The 17,571-nt window shown below is 26.0% G+C and overlaps 1 protein-coding gene across 3 annotated transcripts in view; it reads right to left on the bottom strand.

Annotated features, from left to right (window-relative positions):
* Positions 1–1,019: 1,019 nt before the first annotated feature.
* Positions 1,020–17,571, bottom strand: part of LOC145844692 (receptor-type tyrosine-protein phosphatase epsilon-like) — a 72,309-nt gene continuing 55,757 nt past the window's right edge. The window contains exons 13-19 of one of the 3 annotated variants that reach the window (XM_082952102.1): positions 15,638–15,714; positions 13,897–14,031; positions 13,064–13,240; positions 9,504–9,676; positions 5,369–5,504; positions 1,815–2,012; positions 1,020–1,583 (exon numbers count right to left, since the gene is read on the bottom strand). In XM_082952102.1, the coding sequence (XP_082808228.1) occupies positions 1,344–1,583; positions 1,815–2,012; positions 5,369–5,504; positions 9,504–9,676; positions 13,064–13,240; positions 13,897–14,031; positions 15,638–15,714 (1,136 nt within the window). In that variant the 3' untranslated portion in view covers positions 1,020–1,343. Of the gene's footprint in view, positions 1,584–1,814; positions 2,013–5,047; positions 5,147–5,368; positions 5,505–9,503; positions 9,677–10,672; positions 10,786–13,063; positions 13,241–13,896; positions 14,032–15,637; positions 15,715–17,571 lie in introns of those variants that run through there. The other 2 variants (XM_082952103.1, XR_014370304.1) reach the window with 2 other exon arrangements.

The following is a 17,571-nucleotide window of genomic DNA, read 5'->3' as shown; positions in this document are numbered from 1 at the left end:
TTATAACACATTTCAGTTATGTAAATAATTTATTTGTTATACTGTTGTTATAGTAAATAAACAACAGTGTGATAACATCTTAAACACAAGGAGAAAACCAAAAAGTTGTCGAACAATAAAAATTTATATTATATTTATATTAAACTGAAAAAGTTAAACTTTAACAAATATTTAAATAGTCAAACTTTTTTAAAGCGTTTTAGCTAGCATAATTTTATCTGAGTGCTGGCCTTTAAAAAAAATTTAACGTTTTAAAATTATAGACTTCAAATAATTATAACATAATGTAGAGAAATTAAATTAATTAAAATTGAGTTATTTGTATGCATTGTACTGATCTACAAAACAAAGTTATTAAAAGAAAACCATACAAGTTTTTTTCGTAATGGAAAAATGTGACAATATTTTTTTTCTAAACAATAAAATACATTTAATAGAATACGGGAAGTTTTGCTATTTGATCTTAAACTAAAAATATTATCAAAAAAAAGTAGTTTAAATAAAGTAATTTCAAAAATAAATCATAAAAATAGCTAATTTATGTGCCGAACATGAAGAGTATTTTTTTTAACAGAATAGCTAATAAATAACTGTCAAGAATTAGCATTATTGTGATATTTTTTTTTACTTTAATCTTTGTACAAATAATTTTGTTTGAAAATAAGCGTTGAAATTTTAAAACTAGTTTTAAAGTTTAAAACTAAAATTAAGACTATTTATCAAAGTATCAACAAAATCATAAATTATTAAAAGTTTTGAATAAACTAGAAACTTTTTATAAGCAATAACATATTTTAAACTAAAGAAAAAAACTATAAAATAAGCATTAAACCAGTATATTGAAATATTTTGTTTACAAGTTTTAAACTATTACTAACTACTATTAACTTAAGAATAACTTTTAATTCAGAAATAATTTGTTTGAAGTTTAAAACGTTTAGTATTTAGAATTTAGCATCAAAATATTTTAAACTGTTTAATACTAATAATTTGAAGGTAATTTTTCAATATTATTACCACGGAAAATATTTAAAGTGTAAAAATTTTAAATTAAAAAAAAAAAGAATATACTGCATAATTAAAACTCTTAGTTACATAAGCAATATAGTTTAGATGGCAATCAGTCAAATTGGTCTTGAAGTTCAAGCAATTTTTTTTAAGTATATGTTTGTGAATTTACATTATAAGCTTATGTGACTAGAAATTTAGTTAAATATTAATCCTAAAAATCTATATGACTGTTGTTTAATTTATAATACAAGCTGATAAGTAAAAAAAATCATTAGCTTTTTTTAATTGCTTCTATATATGTGAGCAAAAGACTATAAAAAACTAAATAAAGACTATCTATCATCAATATTACTTTCAACCAAATCAATACACTCTTTTATTAAACTTATTACAATAGACTCAACGTTTTCCTCTATTTTCGTGATCGATAAACATTTATCATAATTTTTTTTGCATTTAGAATTAATTTTTGTGTAACAGTTTTCCTGAAAACCAGACAAGTTTTCAAAAGATTTCATGTTATCATTTTCATTTAGTGATTGCACGGACTCAAAATTGCATGCTCGATGTACCTTAAGTTGTATAATATACCGTAAAAATAAAGTAGTTACATAATAACTTTATGGCGTATAAACCTTAAAAACGTGTAAATTAGCTAACTTTAAGTAAAATTATTAAATCAAATAAAAAACAATTAAACAAAATAAAGTAACTTTTAAACTTAAAAAAATTTAATAAATAAATAAAAAGCTTTAAGTTTAAAAAAGTGCGATAAAAATTATGTTAACAATTTTAAAACTTACTTGTAATTTACTATAAGCTTTTTCGAGGTTAAAATCATCTTTTGATTCTCCAACAAAGTCTTTTAAATCACTCATGAGATCAATAGGCTCGTGCTTAGGCTTTAAATTGTCTTCAGAAGATGATGAGGAACTGTCCGTTTGGTTACACATAAGGTTTATGTATTTAGAAACTAACTCGTAGCACAGTCGGTACTGATTCTGTAAATAGTTAATAATATACTAAATCAATTTTTAGTCAAAGAAAAATCACATGAATCTATTACACTGTTATGCATTTAACAGTTTTTGTGTAGCTATAATTAGTTAAAAAAGTTGTATACACATGGTTTTTGAAAATTTGTTTTTAAATGATTTTTTTTAGTTTTCTGATTTTTTTCAAGATTTTTCAAGTGTTCTTCCAGGTTTTTGAAAGTGGATCTTTTTTTGACCATTATTAGAAGAAAGTTGATCTTAAGTTTAAAAAGTTGTTTTTCAATAGTTTTAATTTATTTAAAATATACTGTATTGTATTGTATCTTTATTTTGTTTAATTATTGCAAACTGTACTAATATTTCAATTCAACTTCTTCAAAGTTATTCTCATATGATTGTTTAAAAGCTTTTATGGTGATATGAACAAAATAAAAACAAAACATTCAAAACATTGGTTTTAAAATAACTATAAAAATAGATTAATAACGATAGATTCGGTATGAATATATGAAATTTTCTAGATGTAACGTTGGACCCTGCAAAAAGAAAAGAGAAATCCAATGAAAATAGAAATAAAGCATATTAATAACAATTGCACAAATCTTAAAATTATTTTAAAAATTTACCTGCAGTTGAGGAAAAAAGACTGATTAAAAAAAAATATTGGATATAATGATAAAATATTGGAAAAAAAATATATGCACATACCAAAACGCAATAGACAAATCAAACTTTAACAAATTAATTTAAACGGAAGATGAAAATAAGCAAAAAAAAAGAAAAGAAACAGACCAAAAAAATGAATTTACTTTAATCCGCCATTTTGCAGGTCAGTAAAGAAAAATCTAGGATCATAATTTCTAAATTAATTCATAAGATTTTTAAAGAAAACAACAGTCTGAACAATATAATAAACAACAACAAATTCAAGTTATCGTATAGTTGCATGAGTAATATAAAAACTTTATTACAAAGGTACAATAAAAGAACTTTAAACAAGATCGAAAAAACGGAAAATACTAATACAGAAACCAAATAGTCACTTTGCAATTGCAGAAACTAAATCCAGTGTCCACTTAAAAACTAATTTCTTACCATCAACTTAATGTATTTAAGCTACAGTAGTAACGACATAAAAACAAACAAAGAACTACATAAGCAGTACTGGAGGGTCTTTTAAAACAAGGTGGTATGGTCATAGTAGAGATTTAAAGGTTTACAAAAAAAACGGTAATCAAGTATCAAAATTTATATACCATTTGCAACTTAATATCAATAGATTATTCATTTTGTTTTTTATATTTTATTACACAAAGCTTTTCAAAACCATACAAGTTTTTTTGTCAAGTGATAAATTAAAAATGAAATTTGAAAAAATTTCTGACATCGTTCAAAACTTTAAAGTTTTAAAACGATGTAAGAAAAGCTAACTCTACAGCCTGGAATCAATATTGATTGAGGAAGAGCGACCTAACTTAAATACGCAAGTAGCATTAAATGGTAAAACAAAATTATTAACAATCTATTAATAAACATACCTTTAGTTTTAATTACTGAATCTCTAATTTTTGTATTTATTTTAATTATTTCCTACGTCATAATATAAAGTTATTTTTAAGCTATTCACTTAACAATTTTTTTATTTATTTTTTTTTAAATTTATCACTTGACAAAGAAACTTGTATGGTATTGAAAAGCTTTGTTAATAAAATATAAAAAACTAAATGAATAATATATTGATATTAAGTTGCAAATGGTACATAAATACGTTCAAAAACCTTCCTATAATAGTAAGTATCAAAATATTTTTGGAAATTGAAAAAGAATAATAATGATTAGAACATTGACTAGAGAATTTTACACTGCATCGAAGAGACAAGAAGTGCGCAATAGATCTGCATGACCTGTACTTAGGAGAAGATTGAAGTAGCGAACGATGATGGGGTAACTTCACTAAATGAAAGAAACGAGCAATATGTTGGTATGTTTATTTTGATAAACTTCTTTTTAAAACATTTATAAAAATCTTAATTTGACTTCTGTAAGTAAATATTCAAACCGACAAAAGCAACCTTAAATTTACAATATAATTATATTTATTAGGCAAAAATTATAATTAGTCGCAATATTATAGTTTGTTTATTTTTAAGAATTAAAACAGTGTAGTTTATTTTAGTTTACAAGTTAAAAGAGTTTTGTTTGTCTACAAGTTTTACGATCCAGTTAACTGTAAGTGTGTTTATTTTAATACTTAAAATTTTTTATACTCTTATGTAGCTTAATTTTTCTAACCTTGAAATGAATTTGTATATTAGTTTTATGATTTTGTTAAATTGCTAGTTTTAATTTATTAGTTGTATTTTTTTATAATCAATTACAAGTTTTATTTCTAAATTAGCCTTATGTCTTTTATGTTTATATTAAATTTCTCACATTTTATTAATCAACTGATGATCTTGATCAAATTTTTTTAAACTTGAATAAAATTTTCAAAATTTGAAAGGATATTATTCTCCTTATTTATAAGTTGGGAACTTTTATTGCTATCTTAAAAATTAAAAGTACATAAACAAGTAGTCATTTAATTAAAGTTTGTTTCAACTTTTAACCTACTATTTTTATTAATACTTATTAACCTATTTAACTAAACAATAGTTTAAAATTTAAACTAACAATATAAAATTAAAAATAAATTATCAAGTTAAGAACTAAGTGCTAAGGATAATAGAAAATTTATAAATATAAACAATAAAAACTTAATATAACATATGATTTGTCTTGTATTTCAACTCGCTTCACTTCACACTAGTCTTTTACAATAGTTTTAAATGTGTGTTTAAATTCTATCATTGAATAATTACAAAACTTAATTTAATTATGGAGTGAAGTTTTAATATTAGTTATATAATGAAGTTTTAGCTTTTCAGATTTCGTTTGTTGAATTTGTATTAGTGGGTTTAATGAGTGACAGAAAAGGGAAATTTCTACATAAAAAATTAACCCTCTGTGCAAAATTGTCTTCGTGCAATTTTGTCTCCTCGTGCAAATTTGTCTTTGTGCAAAATAGACCCTTACTGCAAATTTTTCTTCGTGCAATTTAATCCCCACGTGCAATTTTGACCCGTTCCCATGAAATTGACCTTTTAAAAATAGAAAATTGTACACAGTAGTAGTCATTACATTGCATTTTTTATTTTAACAACATTTATCAAAATGTTAATATTTAAATTAGCACCCACTAAAACTTTTCTTAGATAGTCCATCTAGTAATTGATTTTTTCTGCCAAATTTAAAAATCCAACTATAAAATTAACTCATCCTTATGTGACTATACATTTAAGTTTAGCCAAAAAAAAACTAACTTCTGTTTGAACCATATGTGGTCGTGAATCTCTTAAATCTTTAACACTTCTGCTGACATCAACTAGTTTTTCATTTTCTAAGTAAGAAGAAGAATTGTTGAACGAACAAAAAACACCCGTTCGTCCACAACCATTTCTGTAATTATTAAATTTGTACATTTAAAGTGTAAAAAACACCAAGTTGTACTTTTAAACTGTTTAAACTAGTATTTGATAACATTCTGCATATTGTATAATAACACAAAAACAAAGTTAACAATTGAGGATGTTGTTTTTTGTTTGACCTTAAGAATATGGAACAATAATTGACATTATTGAAGTCTAAGTGATTTAAATTGGCTTTAACACAAACACAATTACGCCACATAAATAGCTTTTAAAACTTGTGCTTTTAAACTGTTTTAATTCTTACCACAAAATTATAACTAAAAAATTATAAAATTGAAACAGCATTTAACTATTTTTTTTCCACTTGTAATTTTTAAATATTTTTTCAACTTGCTATTGTAGTAAAAGTTTTTACAACTAAGAAACATGTTTTAAACTTAAATCATTTTATAATGTACTAGATCCGGAGCGTGAGCCGTATTTTACCCAGCCCCGTATTTAATACCACAATCCAGCTCTTATTAACTCAATTATTGTAATCAAATCAAATCAGAATCATTGCTTCTTACTGTAGCAACTTTCAAACAATTTTAACGCTTTAAAATTTATTACATAACATTAAGAGATTAAAACAGCAAATGTCACTAAGAACTGGAAAATCTTTCAGTCTAGTTTCACCTATCTTTAATTAATTAAACGAGGTACAAGCTCCTTGCCAATGACTGTAGCTGTGAAATTTAAAAAAATATAAAATTCAACAGTTAATACTTTTACAAACAACATCTTGAATTATTTTTTAAATGCAAATTAGTTTTACCAGAAGGTTTAGAGCAGGGCTTCCCAAAACTTGGCCGCTTGGCCCGCTTTGGGAAACCCTTTTTTAGAGGTATATAGCTGATGTATCGTACTCCATTAGCTATTATTCTACAGATAATTAATTGTTTTTAAAAAAAAACTAGACCAGGGTTTCCCTAAAGTTGGCAATGTAGCCCTCAGTTAGGAATCAAAAAAGTAAATAGGTGATAAAATAGTTAAGGAGCAATTTTTTTAAACTGTACCAAGGTGCGGTTATGAAAATGAGTTTCAGAAACCCTGAACTAGACGAACTTGTTTAAGAAACCTTTTTTCTAGAAACGATCTGTAAAAAACTTGATTTAAGAAATAACTGTTCAAAATATAGATTTAATCATTTGCTAACAAAAGATCCTAGTGAAACAAGTTCACTTGAATATAAATAAAAATAAAATAGATAGTAATTTTACTTTATTGTACCAACATATGTTTCTGTGTGTTAACAAATCAACACACTTCAACTGGGTTTTGTAAAAAATGACTACTGTATTGTAAGAATAAAAGCATAGAATAAAGTGTATACATGTATTTCATTAAAGTTAAAATAAAACAATTTATAAAGATTTTTACAGGTTAATAATTAATAATAGGTAAAATATTTAAAGTTAAATCCGACAGTTATAAAACTATATAATATTTGTAATTATTAAGTCTACACTATGTAAAGTAAACTAAAATACACAACAAAACAGCAAATCATAGTATAAACAAACCACTTACTATAATGAAAAGAAATACTTATTCAAATTTATTTTAACGTTGTCAATGATTGAACAAAATACATCCAATAATTACGTCACAATATATTTGAAGATTAATGCAGTTATTTAATTTTTATTATAAAGTTGGTTAATTTAGTCTTTATGTTTGGGAAAGCTGTTAAGCGCTTTAATATGAAAAGTAGTGTGTAATCTATTTTGAATAAAAATTATTGTTTATTTTATTGATTCATTAATTAATGGTTGTTTTATTTCTATTCAAAATAGTTACACACTAATTTTCATATTAAAGCGCTTTACAGCTTTAGATAAAGACTTTTTAGATAAAGACCCAAACATAAAGATTAAATTAACCAATTTTATAATACAAATTAAATAGCTGTCTTAATATTCATATATATTGTGACGTAATTATTGGATGTATTTTGTTCAATCATTGACAATAGTAAAACAAATTTGAATAAGTATTTTTTCATAAAAGTAAGTGATTTGTTTACATTATGCTTTGTTGTTTTGTTTTATATTTTAGTTTACTTTACTTAGTTTAGACTTAATAATTACAAATGTTATATAGTTTTATAACAGTCGGATTTAACTTTAAATATTTTACCTGTTATTAACTATTAACAAGTAGAAATTATTTTATTTTAATTCTAATGTAAACATGTATACACCTACTTTATTCTATGCTTCTATTCTAACAATTCAGTAGTTATTTTTTACAAAACCCAGTTGAAGTGTGTTGATTTGTTACTGATTACTGTATAATTTGTTTTGATTTAAGAAATATGTTTAAACTTAAAAAAGTGAAACAATAAAGAATAAAAGCGTCACAAATATATTCTTATTGAATATGACAATACGATCCATCTTAATTTTATTGCAGATCAATTTCCTGATGTATGTCCAAGTAAAGAACTTTCAGTGACTAACTTACTAAGATGTTTAATAATTATGAATGGTGTTTTCCTACTTAAGTTAAAGACTGAAGTAAACAGCTATATATCATTAATAAATCGAAAAACAACAATCAATCATCACATCATAAAGAGGTTACAAAATGCTACCCCACTAATTCGGCTAAGAGTTGACTGGGGTATCAGTCAAGAAACATTAATTTAGAGATGAAAATTATTTTATTAAATTTAAGTAAACAAAAGTTCGAAAAGTCTATTAACTTTTGAAACAAAATACTTTCCTAATTTAATGTGTGCTTTCAAGTTGTAGCAATACATATTAGTCGTTACTTAAAGGTTTACATGCTTTTTATAATTTATCACGGTTGCCACAGATCTAGCTGAGACAAATTTCCTGACTTTTCCTGACTTTTTAACAAAATTATCCTGACTTTTCTAAATCAAACTCTAAAATTAAACTTGTTCTAAAATACATAACCTAACACTTGAAACTATCTAAAGCTATCAATCTAATTCTAATACAGGTTAAAAGAACAGTTTTTTTGCTGAATTCAATCATCAAACTTCCATTACATCACTTAAACCACCTGTGTATGATTGATGTATTTTCAATAAACAGCTCTATTAGCAAAATACTTGTATTATTACCTTATAAAAACAGCTTGTCTGAAAAAAGACACAGTTTTTTAGGATTTCCTAACATAAATGTATCTAAATAAACCAAATGACATATAAGGAACTTTTACAATTGAAACCTTAAATTAATAACGAACTTTCACAACTAAAATCTTTAACCAATCCCGTACTTGTTCAATATGTTAATAAAAAGTTTTTGCAGTTTTATAAAAGATATTTTACTAATTTTTACCAGATGAAGGCATTGGAAATTAAATAATTTTTTTAATTTCTAGGAAAATTTTGGAATTTTATTCTGACTTTAAAGGATTTTTAATTAATTTTTACCATTTAAAGGCTTTGGAAAATAAGGATTTTGTAAACTTAAACTGACAAAATCTGACTTTTTTTTAAATTTTATCAAATTTCCTGACGTTTCCTGACATTAGTCATTTTTTAAAATTTTTCCTGACTTTTCCTGACCATGTGGCAACCTTGATTTATTGAGACATTTAAATCTCTTAAATTTCGGCTTTTTTATAATTTTGTTAAAAAAAACTATAATAAACTAAATAAATGATCGTTGTTAATTAAAATATTGATATTTAAAACTAAAACAAACTCTAATTATACTTTAACGTAACTAGTTTTGTGTATTTATCTGTTTTTCTAATTTAAGCTATAAATAACAACTAATAGTATATCTAATTTTGCTGCTTTGTATTTTATTACTAAGTCATTAAAATATTTTTTAGTTTTTTTCATTAATGAAAAACACTTTTTAACTGGTTTATTCATAACATATGTAGTAATTAATGTTACAAGACAAAGAAAACTTATGAAATGTTTTATGTTATACAAAACAAAACTTTATTGACTAAATTATTAATATTTTCGTATAAAACATTTAAGTTTTAAACATACGTGCAATGTACTAGTACAACAGGCTTGAAAATATTGTCAGAGCTGGAATGAAGTTTTTCTAGCATTAGCTTTCTAAGTAGTATTATGTCTTTGAACTTTTGTGCTGGTAAATGATCGGGGATATTCCAGCCTTGATACTGAATGTGTATGACTTTCCATGTCGTTGGTCGGTGCTTTGTTTTTTTTTATTATAGAAATTAAATAGTATCTTAACAAAATATAAAATAGATTTTAGTTAAATAAGATGCTTGTTTTGCAACTTAAAAAAATTACTTTAAACTGTACGTAGAATAGATAACAACTTTTTTTAATAAAAAAACATTTATTTTTTATTTGAAATATAATAAAGCTAGAAATATAAATTTTGACAACACATAAATAACAACAACTTGCACAGTACTTTACAATTTCTCTGTGTAACACAATTAGTGTGCGCCAGTTAATTAAGAAAGTACAGTAACCTGACACCTCTAGGTACGCACTTTCTAGCCGAAAAACGCTGTGTTCAAAATAGAACGTTTTTACTTAATAAAACGAACCTAAAAGTAGCAATACAGAAGTATTTTATTTTAAAATAAATTATATTGTATTAAATCCAAATAAATTAAAATTAACAGAACTAGAAAATAAATATTGAAATATCAAATTTTACAGTAACTTCTCGCAAATCTACGCATATTGTGTCCACAGCTTTAGTGCGTAACTAAACGAGAGGTAGTAAATATACCTATTATTTTGGCTGTTATCCTACAATGCATTTAAATTATAACAGTTTAGGGACTTTCTCACTTTTTTTGATTCAAGTTGTACGTATATAAAAATAAGTTTTTATTTCTATACAAAGTATTTTCTTTACTTTGTTCCTTGCCCACTGCTCTGATTCTAATAACTTATGCGTCATTCTGTTATAGATTAACTTAGTCTATAACGATTCTAATATATACTTGATATATAATGTTGATATAGACTAGTAAGAAAATCTTTAATTTAATCTTAGTGACTTCAACGTATACCTTACTATATAAACTTAATACAGAACAAAATACGATATACTAATACTATCAATATAAAAATTTAAACTACGTTCTACAAATAATATTGAAAATATAGATTCAGCACTCAAAATTTACTTTACAATTTAACAAAAAAGCGATAAAAATGTCACTCACACACGTGCAAGTCAGAGTTCGATGGTTTTTTTACAGGGCAACTTTTATTAGATGTATTAGCGTTTGTTTACAGTTCTCAGCAATTCTTACCGAAGACAGATCCAAGCTTGAACCTGAAACGTACAAAATGCTTCTTAAAAGTCCGCTTTGGTTGATTTACAATAGAAGTTTATACTTGAGAAACAGTTGTTAAAAAACAACGAAAGCTGGAAATAGATACAAACCAATATACACTTGCTTTAGTTTTTTGGCGGTTCTTACAGGGGTCAATGACCGACTGTAGATGAATAGAGCTCGAAAAAACGGTTTTAAGCGATCAACAAAAGCTTTTAAGTATATTGAATTACACTTGCTTTCGCTTTACAGCGGTTTTTACTGAAGTCAGTGGACTACAATATAAGTGCAATGCTGAATAACAGTGGCTAAAAACAACGAAAGCTGAACGCATATAATTGCTACAATACAACCTAGGTGACGTTCACAACTAGACCGAAATACGTTTAGGTAAACGTTTCTCTGGGTCCTGTTTGTTACTAAGTCGAACAACACACGATTCTAACAAATAACAGTGAAATCTTGTTCACTAAGAATCTAAAAAGTGCCTGTTAAAATAAAAGAGCGTTTGCTTTAATAGTCACTATTCTTGCCAACAATGATCGCTAACCAGAACGAAAAGCGAATGAACCAGCAAACGTAAAACGCACTCGCTTTAAACAAAAAGCTGCGACGCTTAACTACGGAAGTTTTAACATTATACTCAAGAATATTCAAAATCTGTAAAACTCCCCTTTCAGGCCGCGCTCGGCTCTATATAGTGTTATGCTAGAGTAAAAAAAATCTCTTTTTTTAAGTCTCTTGGAACAAGCGGATAATGCTTACATTGTCAAAGAACTTTTTCTAATACCATGCAAGACAAGTTTTATCTTAGTTGGTAAAGGAATAAATAAGTTAAAAAAAAGAGAAAGAATTGAGTTAAAATAAAACTTTATACCATAAATACTTTGAGAAATTGAATATTGTACATTGTTTAATTAAAAAATTATAAGGGAGGCTAAGACACTTAGATATAAAAAGCAAAGTTCAATAGGCCTTTATAGAAAGCAGAAACTAAAAACGTAAAAATCTCAATTTTATCAAAAATTTATCTCTTCATATACCTCTCAAAACATTAATTTAAACATTTTGAAGTGTACCTGTCATTATTGTTTTCAAAAAACCAGGAATCCTGTAAAAACCTGGTAACTTTTTTGTATATTTTGAAAACTTAAAAATGCGTAACTAACTAAACGAGAGTGCGTAACAAACTAGTGCGTAGATTCGCGAAATGTGACTGTATATCAAATGCATTATTTAAAACAAACATGTTATAGTTTATTTATTTAACAAATATATCGAACAGTGCAGTTTATATTTGCTTACTCCATGATTAATTAAACATAGGAATAAGAAATGTAAAAAAAGTTATGCAAAATTTAGATAAACGAAAATAATGAACAGAACGGTGCAATCAACATTTATATACCCAATGATTGAAACATAAATGTAAAAACCGTAAAAAAAAACTAAATAAAATTATATAATCAAAAATATCTAACAATGCAATTTACATTTACATAGCCAATGATTGCAACATAAATGTAAAAAGCAATATTAACGAAAACCACAGTATACTATGAGTACCTCATCATTTCCTCCTAAGAGCACAACATCATTTAATCCTTTACTGTTGTGTTTTCATAAATAATAAGTAAGCAGTTAGAAAATTTCATGTTTATACATAGCTTTTTTGAATGAACAAAACTTAATAAAAGCATAATCAATGTTTTCATAAATATTTATTTAATTAATGATACGTTCTTTGTAAATTTCAAGGTACAAAAATAAACATACATAAATGCTTAAATACAAAATACATATTTAGATAAATACTCAAGACTTCTAATATTCTTTCAACAAGTATGTTTTGCTATTATGGTGAAAGTTTTTGTTTTGGGGATTTTGCTTTTGTAGGCTTAAGTTATTTTTAAAACCTTTGTATAAGGCTAAATGTAGGTAATGTCCTAGGTACAAACTGCTTGTTGGGTACGCACTTTTGCGCTGTTTTCTAAGTGATTACCTAGGTGTCAGTTACTGTACTGAGCGAATTATTGTTATTATTGTATATTTAAACGAACTTGTTTCTTCAGGGTTTTTATAAGCAACCAATTTTTGTATAATTGTTTTGATAAGATTAAGATAAACCAGTTGTTTAAATTTTTAATATACTTTAAATTACTTATCAATTAAACGGGTTTAATTACACTTTTATGTTCATTCTATTTTTAATATATTTTAAGCTTCAGACAATACTACACCAACTTAAAAAACTTTTTTACAAAAGTAATGACTAACTAGTTGATCTGTCCTGAACTGATTAACAACAAGCTTGGTTGTGACAATTTCATCACAAAATGGATGCTTTTCAGGTCCATTAATTGTACTAATATTAATTCTCATTTTAGTATTTGAGTTATCAACAATTTCTAAATTTTCGCCAACTTTTTCAGGCCAATATTGATAATCTTTTTCCTAAAATATAAAATTGTCGAACAGCTTTTTTACGCTTATAATCTAAGTACAAAATTAAACAGTTGAAATATTAGTTATTTTTTAAATAGTTTTTAATGAATTGATTTTTTCAGTTATGTATTAATAGTATTAAAGAAAAAAAAAAGTTTTAAAACTATCTAACTTTTAATAAAGTTATCTAAATTTTTAATATTTTTTAGCCAGTATTTATTTTGGCCATCATCAACAAAGTTGAGATGTGTTTCGCCATAGATAATAAACAATGGACTTCAACGCACGATCAACAACAACAGCACCCAACCTACGACCAGTTTCGTAACCGGTCGCGGATGCTGTTGTTATTGATCGTGCGGTGAACTTTATTGTTTAATATTATTTTTATAAACTGTTATATATGTTTCAATTACATACCTTTGTAATTCATAAATAAAATAAACTTCTTTATTACACTTTAACTTAAAAGTTTTCCACTTGAAAAATTACTAATTCTCTAGTCGTTCATTTAAGTAATTAAGATTGTAAAACTCTATTAATGATTTGATATAATGTCTTTAGTTCAGAATATATAAATCAAAGATTTTATACGGATTAATGAAAAATATAATTTAAATATATTAAGAACGATTTTAAGTTTTAGTAAACACTAAAAAAAGTACTGGGCTTTCAACGTCTAAAGTATTTAGCATTATTATCACGGAAACGCCGTTATCAACAATGAGTCTCCAAAAATCTTCACATGTGTTTTTCATTGGCCCTTGCGCAGCTATTAATGAAATTGTCTGGTCGTAAGTCTGTACAAAAAGTTATACAGCTTAAATTTATTTATAGATATATCAAATTAAGTCATAAACAAAAACTTTAACACATTTTACTTAAACTAGTTTAAATGCAGAGTTCAAAGTTGCACTATACTGCGCCCTACGACCATAAACAAAAGTTTCTAACACAACCTACAACTGGTTTTGTTCTTTTTAGATCTCACCAGGCAGACATAGCAGCCGGAAACCGCTTTTTAGTCTAACTAAACAGACTATAGTACATTGTATAGTATATACAATGTATAACATGTATAGTGCATCCGTTCGTAGGTACAGTCGAAAATTATTTGTAATCAAATCGTTCACAACTCAAAGTCTAAGACATTGTCAGTTTCAATAGTAGAATTTTAGTTTCGCTCGTTAGACCATTCGAATAATAATAATATTTTGACTATATTCAGCAAGCCTGACATGTTTTAACTATCATTAAAAAAGCACAATCAAAAAGCAGTAAGTATAACTTTCTTTTACTATGATAACGATTTTTTATATAATTATATAGTTTGTTTTTTTTCTCTGCCAGTTATTAATTTTCTTACTGTGTTTCATGGTTTAAATTTGAAATTTGAGACTATTAAATTTGCAAACATGCGTAACTAATTTTGATGGTTTTTTTGTAAAGAATTTATTTGTATATATTTAGTATAAAAACCTGAAACATTTAAAATAACGTTTTTGTTATAAAATGATTTCATTTCTTGCTAATACATTTTTCTTTTGATTCGCTTATATGAATAAACGATAGAAATTGATTTGTAAGAAAAGTGATTGAAAAAAAAAAGAATTTCTAGGAAAATTTAGCAATTTTTGTCTGACTTTAAATTTTTGGATTTTTAATTAATATTTTGCTATTTGAAGGCTTTGGAAAATAAGGAGTTTTGTAAATTAATCTGACAAAATCTGATCTTTTTTTGTTAATTTAGTCAAATTTTCTAACTATTGTCTTTTTTTTTTATAGTTTTTCCTGACTTTTCCTGACCGTGTGGCAACCCTGCCCGTTGATAAACAATAAATTCACTACAACTTAGTTTATCAGATTTGAATAAATATATATTGTGAGTTGTTACAAACTTACTTGGGCCATAAATATTAAGCTTATAATTATCTACTTCCCACAAAAGACTTTTCTGACAAATCTAGTTCGTCGACTAGAAATGTTTCTTACTTTTAATTTAGGTAGTAAACGTAAAATATGTTTTTCAAGTATAATTTCACTCAAAAAGTTTAATTTATTTAAATTAAATAGATCTAGTTCGGGTCTTGACTTGAAAAAGATTCGAATCCTGTAGATTACTACTTTTAAATAACCATTTGCCCAATGTGATACTTTTATTTAAAAGATTCAATTTCTGATCAGTAACTCTTGATGAGAATTTTCAAAGTAAATTTTACATCTTTCGAGTTGCGGGTTAACTGTATCCCAATGGCATCAAATTAAAAAAAAAAACAAAACATAAGCTTTATACACTCAAAATTTAATAAAACTAAAGTAAGCGTTTATATATAGTTGGTATTAAAACTCTAAAGCTTGACATAAATGTAAAATACTACTTGTATTTATAAAATAAAGTGTTCTTACTGATATAAAAGAAGCATTGTAATACCGGTATGCAGGATCTGACGGATAACGACATATTTCGACTTCATTTGTCCTGTCTAAGTTAAAATTATTTTACAATGCGCTTATCTGAACGTACAAATTCGAATTAAAACTACTTTTTTTGTTTTACTTTAAACTGGCCACTTGTTTTTGAAAAATTTCTCCAGGTTTTTGGGCCTATTTTTAGTTTTAAGTTAACTTAATGGTATAAAAACTGTTTTAATAATATAACAACATTGAAAAGATACTTTAAAGCTACTTTAAATAAGTTTTTTGTTAAAAAACATTTAGATGATGAGAATTTTTTTTTATCTATATGATAAATATATTGTGTCAAATCAAAATTTTACTTCTTAACATGTAAAAATTGTCTAAAATTCCAGTTTTTTTTTTCAAAATTTCTCAAGTTACAGGCTTTTAAACCTAAATTGTCAAATTTCAGGTCTTTCTAGAATTCCAGGTTTACTGACCAATTGGATGCATCTGTTGCCCCTCAAAAATTAAAATTTTATAATTTCGCTTAGAAAGTTATTTTGACATTGGGAAATCACATAAATAGACAGCACACAAAAAATTAGCTTCCTAGCTTTAAGCCTGCTGAAGCAAATAACTTTTGAAAATTTTGCTTTATATCGGTATATTTAAAAAGGGGGAAACAACTATTTCACTAAAAATTTATTTTCTCCTACGTCTTTTGAGATAATTACCTGAGACGGTTAGAAAATGTTCCTTGCCATAATTAGAAAATTCTGTATATACAAAATTTTAAAAAATTATAAAAAAAAAAAACTGAATTTTTTTAATTATTTTTGCATAACGTTTTTTTTTTCTTTTTAATTTTGTTTATACAGAATTTTTTAAATATGGCAAGGAACATTTTGTAACCGTCTAAGGTAGGGGTGGGCAACGCACGGCCCGCAGAGTGAAAATGTCCGGCCCCCGACCGTTTTTTAAACATTAGTGGGATCCGGCCCGCAAGCAAAGTGACAGGTCCACTAAGGGTCAATATAACAAAGTTTTAATAAAACTTTGCATCATATTTTTACAAATCAAAACTGTAAGAATTTGACTTTAAAAACATGCTAAAAAATGACTTTGTAAATTAATGTGTATTAATAAATATACCATTTTGTCCTAATGTTTTCTGTTGTTCTAACTTAGTTGGAATATCGTTTTGTCAAATTACCCCAAGCAAAGAGTTTTTTTAAGTATGATATTTTACATACGTACCTTTGTCAATTAAATGTCAATTATACTTATAGACATTGTTTTAACACCTGACATGTCTCAATATATATCTTAAGTTGTCAGACTTGAGAAAATTTTGTAAATTTTAAGGATTAAAAAAATGTGAATCCACGGTATCAATATAACTAGATTCCGGCCGGATCCGAATCTTGTATTTTAATAAGAATCCGACCAGATCCTGATCTCGACTTAAAATTAGTATGCAGTCGGTTCCGGATCTAAAAAGTAATTATTTGACTGGATCCGGACACTGGATCCGGTAAATAACTAATTCAAAATGCTCCATCCCGCAAAATACTAAATATTTCCGGATCCGGCCCGTTGATTGAAAAACGTTGCCCACCCCTAGTCTAAGGTAATTATCTCAAAAGACGTAGGAGAAAATAAGTTTTTAGTGAAGTAGTCTTTTTTCCCATTTTAAATATAACGATATAAAGCAAAATTTTCAAAGTAATTTGCTTCAGCAGGCTTAAAGCTAGAAGGCTAATTTTTTTTTGTGCTGTCTATTTATGTGATTTCCTAACGTAAAAAAAAATTACTAAGCAAAATTCCAAGGTCGGGGCAACAGATGCACCCTAGTGACCACCCTGTTTCAATGCAAATGATACGTATTTTACAAAATAAATTAAAATAACCTACTTCAGCCTTTAATTTTTTTTTTGACA

This window comes from Thalia democratica, chromosome 9 (genome assembly GCF_965202585.1).
Source record: "Thalia democratica chromosome 9, ktThaDemo2.hap1.1, whole genome shotgun sequence".
NCBI lineage: Eukaryota > Metazoa > Chordata > Thaliacea > Salpida > Salpidae > Thalia > Thalia democratica.
This window is presented reverse-complemented; position numbering and strand designations above follow the sequence as displayed.